Raw genomic sequence first — 12,958 nt, forward strand, 5'->3', positions numbered from 1 at the left:
CGCTCCGCGGCATGTGGGATCTTCCCGGACCGGGGCACGAACCCGCGTCCCCTGCATCGGCAGGCGGACGCGCAACCACTGCGCCACCAGGGAAGCCCTGGCTGGGCATTCTTATACAGAGAGGGCCCACAGTATCTAATCATACTGCTACATCACATCATAACTTGCAAGGTTGCAGCTATCAAATAGTAAATGTGAGGTTGTAATTTTTGCCTCAGTTTCTTATAAATCACTTTAATGACACGTGTATATTAACCTTTATTTACTAGTCTTAAGATACTTAACATAGAGAATAGCTGCTAAATGTCTTAGTTTCTGATGCTTTGTTCCTTTAGTAATTCTTGGCAAATCATCTACTTGTGGACTTAAGTGGCAGACAGCCATTCCAGAACCATTCCAGGCCTGGTTCTTTGAAAAGGAGCAGTGTGTCCTTAAATCGTTGCTTCACCCGAGACATCCTGCTCAGTGCACATGTGCACGAGCACATCACTGGCTCTTTCATGGAATGAGATGAAGTGCACCTTTGCATATAGGATTAAAAATGAACCCTCTGGTGATGTCAAGAATATTGATCCTCTGAGTTTAGAGAGAGATGATACTGTGAAAACTAGCAGGATTCTTTTAATAAACAAGAGAAGACTCACTGCCAAGGGTTAAATAAAAAATAAATGGAGTTTTTAGTGACCTCATTAGAAATAATGGTTGTATTGTGTTTAACTGTCTCCTGTTAACCTTGTTGCGTATCTTTCAATTATTAATGAGCTGCTGTTGGTAATACTTAGTGGGTTTCATATAAAGGTTCTTACTGTAGTTTTTAAAAGTGGTGTTTTAGAGTGATTTTACTTAATGTGATGCAGGTTTGCACTTTGCTGTGAGGGAAGGAAATAAGCATAGGGCAGTTTGTTTGTATAATGTGTTTTTCCCATATATGGGGGCAAGGGAATGCAAGTCCATACTAAAAAGTGAAGGCAGTTGACGAAATGGCAAAACTTTTTCATCATCTTTCTTTTGCTTATTTACAGCTACGCTAAAAATCAACAATGACATTAGAAGTGTGAAAAGACTGCAGCTGCTGCCAGAATCTTTTATTTGCAAAGAGGAATCAGGTAATATAACCATGATTGAACTTCTGGGATGAAGCTTTGAGAGGTTCACTTTAAAAAAACAGAAAGGTAATGTTCAAAAGACTTAACAATTTCTGGATGAGATTAAAGCAAATTTAAGACAATGTTGCAGAGTTTTGGTTTCTTTCCTGTTTCTCTTAGGGTTTTGGATACTGAATTATATTTATACATCACACACCATTGATGCTTCATAATTTCTTTTCTTTTGTTTTTTTTAAAATAAATTTATTTATTTTATTTTTGGCTGCATTGGGTCTTCGTTGCTGCGCAGGGGCTTTCTCTAGTTGTGGTGAGCCGGGGCTACCCTTCATTGTGGTGCACAGGCTTCTCATTGCGGTGGCTTCTCGTTGCAGAGCACGGGCCTAGGCGCGCAGGCTTCAGTAGTTGTGGCACGCAGGCTCAGTAGTTGTGGCGCATGGGCTTAGGTGCTCCGTGACATGTGGGATCTTCCCGGACCAGGGCTCGAACCCGGGTCCCCTGCATTGGCAGGGGGATTCTTAACCACTGCGCCACCAGGGAAGTCCTGATGCTTCATAATTTCTGAATTACTCTTTGTGGATTTTTCTAGCATTGTATTTAACCAGTATGGAGAGGATCTGTGTTTTGTGGAAACCATACAATGCAACTTCATTACCGAAGATTATCGAAGGAAAAACGGCACTCAGAATGTCTGCTTAAACTTATATAAATTTGGTTGCTATTTGATACAGATTGGAACTTTACCAAAAGTTTGCATTCTAGGCATGGTTTTGCTTATGTTCTATAAAATTAATAGATGCAAAGAAGACGAGTTTTCTTTTTCTTTCAGTTAAACCCAAAGTGTGAGAGGCAGGTAAGTAGTTGAAGGAGAAGAGATGAGGTGGAAGGAGAACTAACATCTTTTAGTACTTGTCCTTTGCTGGACATGGGCCTTTACAGATGTATTTTTCATTTTATCCTCATGGTAAATTTAGGCGGGTTTTAAAATCCACGTGGGGAATGGTGTGGTATAGCAGGGAGATGGGACTTACAGCAGTGTCTTTTAAGGGAAGCTACCTAGATCTAGATCTTTGCTTTGAAGGTCTTGAGACTTATTCTTGTTAGTTCCCAGGGGAGATCAGGCCCTGAGAGACTAACTTATGTAAACTAAAGCTGATAAGAAAAGGAGACATCAGAATACGTATTTATAATGGTCTCTGAACATTTAATGTCATACTAGGCCAGTGTTTCTCAACCATTTTTTCATTATCAATCCCCTAAGGAGAGTATGTACACATTTTTCCCCCCAAATCATTCTCCCTCATGAAATTTTAATTTGTATGCTGTGGCCCTTTGGAGGGTCACAGACCAATGTAATAGCTGGGATTTTTGCCTGGTTGGGGGCAATATTGTTTCTGTTGAGAACGCATGAACTAGACTGATACATCTGTAAAGATGGTCTTACCATTAAGACCAGACAAACGTGAAATTCCTTGGCTATAACACTTTATATTCATCTCTGTACTATGGAGGACCTTGCTGTGGGGAGTAGAAATATTCTATATTCTACAGCAGTAGAGGTTGTTATGCCCATTTTCTAGATCAGGAAACAGGTCTAGAGGAGGTTAAATTACTTCAAGGTCACAGAGCTAATAAATGGTAGAATTTAGGATTGGAATAGATTTAAATCCTGAGACTTGTTTTTTAAGAACAATTTTTATAGGAATATAGCTCAGATGATCTGATTTCTGTTAAATAAGGAAAAAGGAAATGAAAAAGGAGGAAGAAAGTTAATACAGTTAGATTACAAGTTTTCAGATTATATTAATTGAATATCTTCAATATGTAATTTTTATGTTGGGTAGGAATATGCTGCTCATTTGACAAGTCATTTTAATCAATTTTTACCGTGGCTTATAGTACCTAGGTACTGTTATTTATCCTTTTATTTGTAAGTTCCTAATTACTTTTATAGTAAGGAAAAATTTGTTTAAAGATGATTCAGCTTTCAGAGTTACACATTTTATTACTTCCTCTTCGACCAGAGACTTTGGTTCATTTCTGTTTATGTAGGAATTGTGAAAACTAACTTACCACTTTGATTTGGTTTGGCAGAAGTAGAGAACACCATTTCAAGTTTTTCCACTTGATTGTGTGCTTTGATTTTTCATTTAAAAAATATTCTAGGGGAAAATGTAGCCAAGATATACAAAGATCTTCAGAAGCTCTCTCGCCTGTTCAAGGACCAGCTGGTGTATCCTCTTCTGGCTTTTACCCGACAAGGTGAGAAGTGATAAATCATCACAGGTTGAATGGCTGGAAAGAATAGTAAGTTCACATATGTTTAAGGGTGACATAAACCTTCCCTCTTTTCTTCCCTCTTTTCTCGTCCTAGTGGAAATTCTGCCCTTTTAAGACTAAGCTTAAATGTTAATTCCTTAATTGCTCTTCACATCCTCTTTGTATCTCCACTGCATTTTATATGTATCTTTATTGTAGCCCTTTATCCAGTGTATCATAATAATTTTTGACATGATTTCTCTCCACCTAAGGTTATGAATACCTTGAAAGCAGGGAATATGTCTTTTTCACTTTTGTAGTCTCATGGCCTGGCACACGGTCAGGCCTATAATAAGTGCTCAATAAATACATATATAAATAACGTATAGCCTGTAAATTTGGTCTACTGTTTTTTTTTTTTAAAACTATTGGGACTCTGTGCTAGGTACTTTGGATATTTCACATGCATTCTTATTTAATGCTAACAACTCTGAAGTAGATCTTACTCTCATTTTATAGATGGTGAAGCTAATTCAGTGAGGTTTATAATTCACTCAATATTCTTGCATTAATCAGCTTTCTCTTGTGTTGTAGTAAAAAACATTTTAAAATCTTAAGTGAGCATTTATTTCTCACTTGCATCCATGCTGTGTGGGGCTCAGCTTTAGCCAAGGGGTGAGTAGTCCTCATCCCGGACTTGCTCTTCCTGTGGCACAGGGAAGAGAGGACCAGTGGCCTAACCATGTGTTGGTTTTTAAAGCTTTTGTTCAGAAGTGATACGCCACTTGCACTCACATTTCACTGGACAAAACAAGTAAAAATGGCCAAACCTGGTGACTGTGGGACGGGGAAGTATAACTATAGGGTAGAAAATGATAGGGTAGAATCATAATCTACCACATTCTTTTGGCTGGTAAATAATTTCAGGTTTATACAGATAGATATGTGGCTTTTATCTGCTATTTGTATGTAGAAAAATAATATTTTAGGTCTCAAGTTGCATGGTGCCAAGGCTATTATAATCATAGTTTTCTTCTTTGGCTGGTGGTGAGGGAAAAGAATAATGTGAATTTTAAAACCCCTTACTGGACTTTGATTATCTTTGCTAGTGGAGAATGGTATCCCATATATTCAAAGGAGCTAATAATCAAAATATAATTTTCATTTGACTTCGGAATATATTATTCTTTTCCTTTCTTGGTTTTGCTTTTGAATTTGTCTACCTCCCTTTTTCAGCTAGATATCCAATAATAGTAATCTAACACTCGAGTGCCAGTTATGTGCCAAACATTGTTCTGAGCACTCTGTATGTATTTACACATTTAATTCTCAACTCAGTGAGGTAGGTAATATTACTAACCCATTTTACAGATGAGAAAATTGAGTTAGAGTTTAAATAACTTGTCCAAAGGCACACAGCTAATAAGTAGCAGCATTGGAAACCAATTGTACAAGGCAATTAATTATCCGTTTTCTAGAGTTGAATAGAGACTTTTTTGTTGTACTGAATATTGCTTGAAACAAAGGAGGCCATTGGCTAGTATTTAGAAATTGTCATAGTTAGTTATTTGATCTGTATTAAAAAGTAATTTCTCTACTAAAACATAAAGAGAATAAGGGGCTTGGAGTTAGTAGTAGTTATAGAGTTAACCTGGGGACAAAGTTTGTTACAGATAACTTATGCTTGGATAATTGAGGATACCGTCTAATTTATCATCTCTTTAGAAAGTTGGCAACTTTGGTTGAATATGTGGGGAAACTGGATGTTCTTTTACTCAGTGATACCTATTCTCTTTGTCCTTTTAGCACTGAACCTACCAGATGTATTTGGCTTGGTAGTCCTCCCACTGGAGCTGAAACTGCGGATCTTCCGACTTTTGGATGTTCGTTCTGTCCTGTCTTTGTCTGCAGTTTGTCGTGACCTCTGTATTGCTTCGAATGACCAACTTCTGTGGAGGTGTTTATATCTGCGGGATTTTCGAGGTGATTTCCATGATAACATGTTAACAAGAAAAGGGTTCTTTGTTACTGAGGTCTTAATTACTCAGCTTGCCAGAAGTTTTAAGTTGTGGGCTTTTTTTTTTTAAGAGTAAGAAATAATCATAACATAGTCTTATTGTAAAGAGATTCTAAGCTTCATATACCTTTGCCTATGTCCTGAAAACTCTCCCCATTCATTTCTGTGTTCTCTGCAATACAAACAGTCCATTAGATCAAGTAGACTATTTCAGGATAGAAAATTGAAGTAAGACAGGTTTAGTGTTGGATGAATGAAACATTTTTAAATCTTTGGTTTTTGTTTTTTCTTTGTAGATGGTACTGTCAGAGGTCGAGACACAGATTGGAAAGAAGTAGGTATTTTTAAATACCAAGGCTAATGTTCATAGCACAGAAATAACTCGTGAATTAATACATTAAGGGCATATTTTCCACTTTATGATATAATGCAATGTTTTAATTAAATTTATTGCTAATTTTTAGTAAATGAAAATGTTTTCAACTTCTACCTTAGACTCAGTCCTTAGTGTCTTGTAATTACACAGGAAAAAGAATCTTTAACACAATGATTGTTTTCACCTTTACTTAATATATTCTTCCTTCTTCTGTTGTTAAAAAAATTGAGTTGTTTTTGTGCTGGAGTAATCTTCAGCTGTTCAGCTAGTTAGAATAGTATATTATGAAGAGAATAAGTTATATCGTTTTATTTGCAGATACCACTGTAAAAAGACATTGATAGGACTCAGAAACTTGGGATGAAGGACTAGAGAATAAAATTCAATGAAAGTCCTCAAATATGTACCAAATACATAGTACTGTTCTTTAGGATTATGTTCCATCCTCTAAAATAGCATCTTTTTTGTTATTTAAATTGAGGTCCATTAGGGACCTAAGTTAGGTGAGAAATTGAACATAAGTGCTGGTCCCCCACCCCTTCCCTGCCAGTACCTTAACTTTTTATATGTTGTGGCATGACATTTTCAACAGATATTTAAATTTTCCACTTTCAAAAAAGGCTGACTTAAAATTGCATATCAGCTTGAGAGCTCTAGATTGCAGTCTTGAGAGTACATGTCACTCAGTTATCCCTCCTTTGCATGTATTGTTACTCCAAATGGGCACAACTGCTCAGTTGCAGTGTGGTTAAAGAATAGAGTTCATTTGGCATTGTGTTCGTAGCTACTACCTTATTCATGCAGATAGAAACTGGTAAAAGTTCTCTTCTGTGCACTGTTTTTTTTTTGCCTGCCTTGATGGTATGGGAAAAGAAAAGTATGTATAGATCTATATGATGAAAGCAAACGAACTTTGGGGAAACATCCAACTCACTTACCATATCTTGTCCTTGTTTTTCTATAGCTGTACAAGAAGAGGCACAAACAAAGAAAAGAAGCTCAGAGAGGGCGGCATGTGATGTTCCTGCCATCGTCACCCCACCCCATTCCATTCTATCCCAACCCCTTGCACCCCAGGCCTTTTCCTCCCAGTTCTCTCCTTCCTCCAGGAATTATTGGTGGTGAATATGATGAAAGACTAACCCTTCCTTATGTTGGGGATCCAATCAATTCACTCATCCCTGGGCCTGGGGAGACACCCAGACAGTTCCCTCCACTCAGACCACGTTTTGACCCAATCGGCCCCCTTCCAGGACCTAACCCCATCTTGCCAGGGCGAGGTGGCCCCAATGACAGATTTCCCTTAAGACCTAGCAGGGGTCGGCCAACTGACAGCCGGCTACCATTCATGTGACTGATTTATAATCTCATGCTGGAGCTTGTTTTGATTTTGCTTTTTTTTAAAACTACAGACATCATCTTGTTGGGGTGCTATCTCTGGTGTTTTCTGATTGTGGTGGTGAGAAATGCACTCACAGAAGCCTTTTGGTAGATACATTTAAAGCTCCAGCGATGGTATAGCCCAGAGGTTACTGCATGACAGGGTTGGCCTTGGGAATAGTTGGTTCCTGACATCCCCTCTCTGAATTACCCTCTAGAATGAAGGTTAGACATTTAGACATTGATAATGTTCTACACCAGAATAAAAAAAATATTAAGTGTGAATTACATGGCAGTCTTGACTTTTATTACCGAAAGATATGTAATAAATATTCAGAACAGCTTTACAGCATTACTTGGACATTTCAAAACGATCAGAGAACTTACTCAGTGTCATCAGATTGTTGCAGGAGATTATTATTTTTTTTGTAGTGGCACTATTTCTTCACCTGAAATCGTTCACAGAAGCCTGATTTGTGGAATGAATACAAGCAGAGCTAGTTTGGTTGAACTGGACATGGAGTGAGTGCTTTGGACACCTAGCTCAGTCCACCTCCTCCCTCTCTCTGCAGTTGTTCCTCAGGCTCTGTGCTGAAACATCTGGGCTCTGAAGCAGCACTGTTGGGCCACCATTGGGCTGTTAGGGACTCTTGTTTCTGGCTTCTTTTGGAGTGGAGTTATAGTTTCTTTTTCCTTGTGTTTTGAGTACTTGGAGCCTAGTTTGTAATCTAAGTAGATGACATATTTTAACGACAAAGTTACACTGCTTTGAGTGCTGCTCAGGTACTTGTTCTGCAAAGAAATCCTCTTATTATTTGAAGAAGATTTTGCTTTTAAGACTTAAAATACACAGAATTCAAGTTTTATTTTTCCTACAACAAGAAAAAGGCCAAACACAAATGTCTTAGCACATAAACAACTACTGGAAACATGCTATAGTGACAGATTAAAATCTGAATCACAACACAGGAGTAAAACACTGTTAGTATCTGCAGAAAATAGGAATATTGCCAATGTCTTCCTGCTTTTTAAAAAATTGTTTTGCATATAAGGAAATGGCTTGGAATGCTATGTGCTGCAAGAATGTTTAGAGTCCTACACGTGAATTCGTACACATGAATTTTTTTTTTCTTTGCTATACATATCATATGTATTGTCCTTTTTTCCATCACAGTGAAGAAAATTCAGTCAATACGATTTTCCAGAGGCCATGTCACCTTTAGTAGCTTAACGTATAGGTAAAGGATTAGGGCTGTTGACATTCTTTTTTCCTGTGGTATTTTGTAATAGCTGAGCTATAGGACAGCTTTAAAAAAAGTGTCCACCAGAAGCCATATGGCTTTCATTGGGTCTGGGTTGAAAGAGTCACCCTGAAACTTCAATGGGTAAAAACATCCTGGTTCTCTAGTACACCTTTCTGTGGCCTTATAATGTTAGGTTGCACTTTATGTGGGGGGTGTGTGTGTGTGTAGTGGGGATGGAAGGACATAGTGATGACCAGAAGCACCATATACTAAAAAACAGTAGTTTTCAAAATGCATTCATTTTCGAGTGGTCCTTGAGAGGTTCGTGAATGGTCTTGGTGTCCTGCAGATACAGGTGCTACTTTCCGACCTCACCTCGGACTTACTATCCTACGTGACAGATCTTAGTTTAGGATACCAGTGGTGTGTGACACACCTAAATTTGTGGTCCTCTCAATAGTTTATTCTGAATTCTTTAAACCACCATCGAAGCTTTTCTTGACTAGCTTTATAGTCAGACGCTTGTAAAATCTACATTCTTTTCATTAGACTGAGACTGTTGAGCTTTATGTGTTGCTGGTGTATGATGAGAATAAAGTCATGGTTTGGTCATAGCCTGTTCACTGCGTGACTTTCTGACACCACTTTGATGTTTTGTGATAGAAGACAGTGTAGAGCAGGGGTCCCCAACCCCTGGGCCATGGACCGGTACCAGTCTGTGGCCTGTTAGGAACCAGGCTGCACAGCAGGAGGTGAGCGGCGGGTGAGCGAGCGAAGCTTCATCTGTATTTACAGCCGCTCCCCGTCGCTCGCATTACTGCCTGAGCTCCACCTTGTCAGACCAGCGGTGGCATTCGACTCTCATAGGAACGTGAACCGTACCGTGAACAGCGCATGTGAGGGATCTAGGTTGCCCACTCCTTATGAGAATCTAATGCCTGATGATCTGAGGTGGAGCTGAGGGGTGATGCTAGCGCTGGGGAGCGGCTGCAGATACAGATCATCATTAGCAGAGAGGTTTGACTGCACAGAGACCGTAATAAATCAATTGCTTGCAGGCTCGTATCAGAACCCTATCAGTGAGTGGCAAGTGAAAACAAGCTCAGGGCTCCCACTGATTCTGCATTATGGTGAGTTGTATAATTACTTCATTATACATTACAATGTAATAATAAAGTGCACAATAAATGTAATGGCTTGAATCATCCTGAAACCATCCCCCCTCTCCCCTGCTCTGTGGAAAAATTGTCTTCCATGAAACCGGTCCCTGGCGCTAAAATGGTTGGGGACTGCTGGTGTAGAATGCTGTGTGAGATGCACTCCACATCACTGGCTTGTAGCCTTAGTGATTTTCTCCCCGCACCCCCCCCACCCCGCCCACCAACCCCGGCCATTTATAAATGAGAGCTCTGGTTTGGCATAGCTGGAAATCAAATCATGGGAGGTATCCTCTCTTAACAATGTAAGATTTTGTGATTCCCTATGTACAAACAGTTGAAGTCTGTCCTCTCACTCTTGCTTGCCTCTCTCCAGTTCCTGAGATCACCGTTTAGCTTAATATCTCTGTAATTCCTACACTCTCCCTCTGCTCCCTATACTTGGGGCCCTGAGCCAAGGCTTGTCTTTCTCCTACCCTGGTCAGTAGCTGCCAAATGACAGAGCCTCAGGGAGGAGCCAGGCAGGTCCCAGTTCTCCACTGTGCTGTGAGTGTGGTTAATACTCCTTTGGATAGCCTCCAGCTGACTGTAGAAGATGTGGAGAAGATCAGATACGGGAAGTACTAGTTAGGTCATGTGACATAAGGTTTCATCTTAACTAACTTAATGGCTCTCTTGGGATTCCCCAGTAGGTTATAGCACTTAAGTTTCTGCCCCCCCATAGCAAAGCAGGTAAAATGTTAATTGAGAGGCAAGGAAATGTTAACTTGCTTCTGCTCTAAACTCAGCAAAAGACCACAGAGCAGATACTTAAAATGTGGAGAGTTTGGAAATTGGAATTAAAGCGGGAGGACCAAGCAGAATAGAAATAATGAAAGTTATTTAGGATTTTAAAGAATTCTCTCTCTCTCTCTCACACACAGACACACACACACACACACACACACACACACACAATTGTAAGAAGAATGTTTAGTTTTACATTGGTTTTACCTTAAAGAAATAATACACTAAAATTTCAAAAAATTTTTCATCTTTTCCTCTTAATTGTAAGAAGAATGTTTAGTTTTACATTGGTTTTACCTTAAAGAAATAATACACTAAAATTTCAAAAAATTTTTCATCTTTTCCTCTTGGCCTGCCAGTTGAGAGGGTTATAAACACAATCTAAAAGTCTCATCTCTTGGGGCTGCATATTTTGTCTGTGGAAACACAAGGGAGCCTCTGTGCCCTTTATGCATTGTGTTTGGTTAATGGACTGGTTTGACTTGTTTGTCACCCAACCTTGCAATTTGTCTCCAACCAAACCAAAAGTGCCACCTTCTATTAGAGTCTAAATATTAGACTGAAATGGAATTTAATCCATGACTGCTCTGGAGTCGAGGACAGCTTTTGACACTTGGGGGGTATAGTTAGCAACCAGCCTGCTTGTTCTCTTGGGTGAAGAAAACCATGCGATGCACGTGCAAGTGCTCTCAGGCTCTGAGCTATTCCTCCAGCATAATTAAGTTACTGCTTGTATCTGCGAGGCTGACTTTAACTCACTCACACTGGGACTCTAACTTGCATCCTTTCACAGATTCTAAACACATAAAACCAAATGAGCCACCAACTTGTTCTATGAAGTTGAATGAGGCACTGGGAGGGGCAGGGATCTGAAAGAACACTGTGTGCCTGCAGGATGGCTCGAGCTGGGCTCTGCTGTGGTCTGCTGTGTGGTGTGTGGTCTGCTGTGTGGTGTGTGGTCTGGATGGGACCCCTGGGTCTTCGCTGGACAAGCCTTCGTATTGTCCTGCTCTGCTCGCTGCACCTCCTGACTGATGCTGACAATGGCACCTGGTCCCTTCAGCTCCCAGCCTCGGTGGGCCTGCAGTCAACTCACCTGTGTGGGCCACGCTCACCACGGGGGAGGTCTCAGCCCTCTGCTCTGCTTGCTCCCGTAGGTTAAAAAACGGCCACGGATTCTCTTCAGCTTCTTATCAGTCTCTCTGTTGGTTTGATTCTCTTCCTGGGCAAGTGATTTCCTCACATTGATACTCTTAGAAAAACAGCCTTTTTCTTCTCTCTTAACATTTTGTTTACATTCTGTTAATTTCATAGTTTTCTAGGAGGGCCAACCTAACACACTTCCTGCATACCAATTGTGTGCCGAACAAGGCATGCGCTGTGCTGTGCCCACGTAGCGCGTTCACGAGATGCCGGCACCGGCTTGCTTTCCCCTCGAGCTCCTTCCACTGCAAATTCAGATGAGAACTTCCAGAAGGTAGTTGAAGTTCAGGCTCATGGGATTTGCTACTCTATTTGTTACCATGGGAATGAAGGCCTATAACCCCTGAAATTCTGGAATGGTAGAACTAACTGCCCCATCAGCAGGGACTGAACGGGGCGGGGGCGGGGGGCAGTGTGGTAATGATGAAGAGGACACAGAGGATTAATGCAAGAGAAAGGATACGTAGATTCCAGTATCCCTCGAAAGCTGATTTGACAATTAGATGACAGTACCCTTTTATCATGCTGTTAGGAGGAAGCTCTCGAAGAAGATATTTTCTCCGGCTGGTGGAGGTGTCCACTGAGGCTGCATTTGAAATTCTCTATTCATTGTGCTACATGTCAGCACAAACCAAATGGATCTTTGTCATGTTTCAGCCTCACCAAGTCAGCTTGGAGGGAAAGCTAGTCTTTCTTCGGGCCAAGGTTGTGAAACAAAGCAAAAAATAACAGACACAACCTTTCAGACTCTCTACAGAGTGACTCCCTTCCCCCTTTCATTTTGTTCTTTCCCATTAAAAAAATCACAATCATTAAAGGTTAACTGTTTGGAGGGAACGTGTGCTAGCCCACGTGAGAGAACAGTCCATTTTGGGGATCAGCGGTCTCCAGAGGACCATTCTTGGTCTCTAGACTTATACACAGACTGATGGGAAAATTTATTTCAATGTGTTGCTTATAAACTTGTCTCATGTCATGGAATCTTCTGTGCATGGCTATAAAAACAAGGATGCCTGGCCTGAGAAATGAGTTTGATATTCTACTGGAATATCTGGGAAATATGGTTTGAATGTTGGGGTGTTTTTAGGGACAAGGGACAGAATATGGGAAAGTGGGAAAATGTAAGCCACGTAATCATTGTTTATGGAGCCACTAGTTTTGCTCACCAAAGGAGTGGGCCCTGGCTGTGATGCTTCCACACCAGTACTGTTTCTCACACAGCAGCTTTCCCACACAGCTCGGGGCAGGGCTGCTGGTCTAACTTCAATGTGCATTCAAAATACTTAGGGAGATGATAAAGATACAGGTTCTGGGCCTTATGACCAGAAATTCTGAATCCTTTGGTCTGAAATGAAGCTAGCTGTGCACATGGCCATGTCCCACGCTTTGAGAAACTTTGTCTAGCCTGTCACCACTTTGTTGTGTATTTTGGG

The 12,958-nt window shown here is 40.4% G+C and overlaps 2 protein-coding genes across 23 annotated transcripts in view; one reads left to right on the top strand and one right to left on the bottom strand.

Moving 5' to 3' along the window:
* FBXO7 (F-box protein 7) overlaps nucleotides 1-7,417 on the top strand; it is a 20,446-nt gene extending 13,029 nt beyond the window's left edge. For both annotated transcript variants that reach the window (XM_024127417.3, XM_024127418.3), the window contains exons 5-9: nucleotides 1,023-1,106; nucleotides 3,270-3,365; nucleotides 5,169-5,345; nucleotides 5,676-5,713; nucleotides 6,720-7,417. In XM_024127417.3, coding sequence (XP_023983185.1) covers nucleotides 1,023-1,106; nucleotides 3,270-3,365; nucleotides 5,169-5,345; nucleotides 5,676-5,713; nucleotides 6,720-7,109 — 785 coding nt within the window. In that variant the 3' untranslated portion in view covers nucleotides 7,110-7,417. The remainder of the gene's footprint in view (nucleotides 1-1,022; nucleotides 1,107-3,269; nucleotides 3,366-5,168; nucleotides 5,346-5,675; nucleotides 5,714-6,719) is intronic.
* SYN3 (synapsin III) overlaps nucleotides 5,189-12,958 on the bottom strand; it is a 462,808-nt gene continuing 455,038 nt past the window's right edge. For 9 of the 21 annotated variants that reach the window (XM_028490567.2, XM_028490561.2, XM_028490572.2 and 6 more), the window contains 5 exons: nucleotides 11,419-12,218; nucleotides 7,523-7,927; nucleotides 6,694-6,719; nucleotides 5,507-5,551; nucleotides 5,189-5,329 (listed from right to left, as the gene is read on the bottom strand). The gene's annotated coding sequence lies outside the window, so the exon portion shown is untranslated. Of the gene's footprint in view, nucleotides 5,330-5,506; nucleotides 5,552-5,869; nucleotides 6,720-7,522; nucleotides 7,928-11,418; nucleotides 12,219-12,958 lie in introns of all 21 variants that reach the window. The other 12 variants (XM_028490573.2, XM_028490565.2, XM_028490563.2 and 9 more) reach the window with 12 other exon arrangements.

Source organism: Physeter macrocephalus, chromosome 6 (assembly GCF_002837175.3).
Source record: "Physeter macrocephalus isolate SW-GA chromosome 6, ASM283717v5, whole genome shotgun sequence".
NCBI classification, from domain to species: domain Eukaryota; kingdom Metazoa; phylum Chordata; class Mammalia; order Artiodactyla; family Physeteridae; genus Physeter; species Physeter macrocephalus.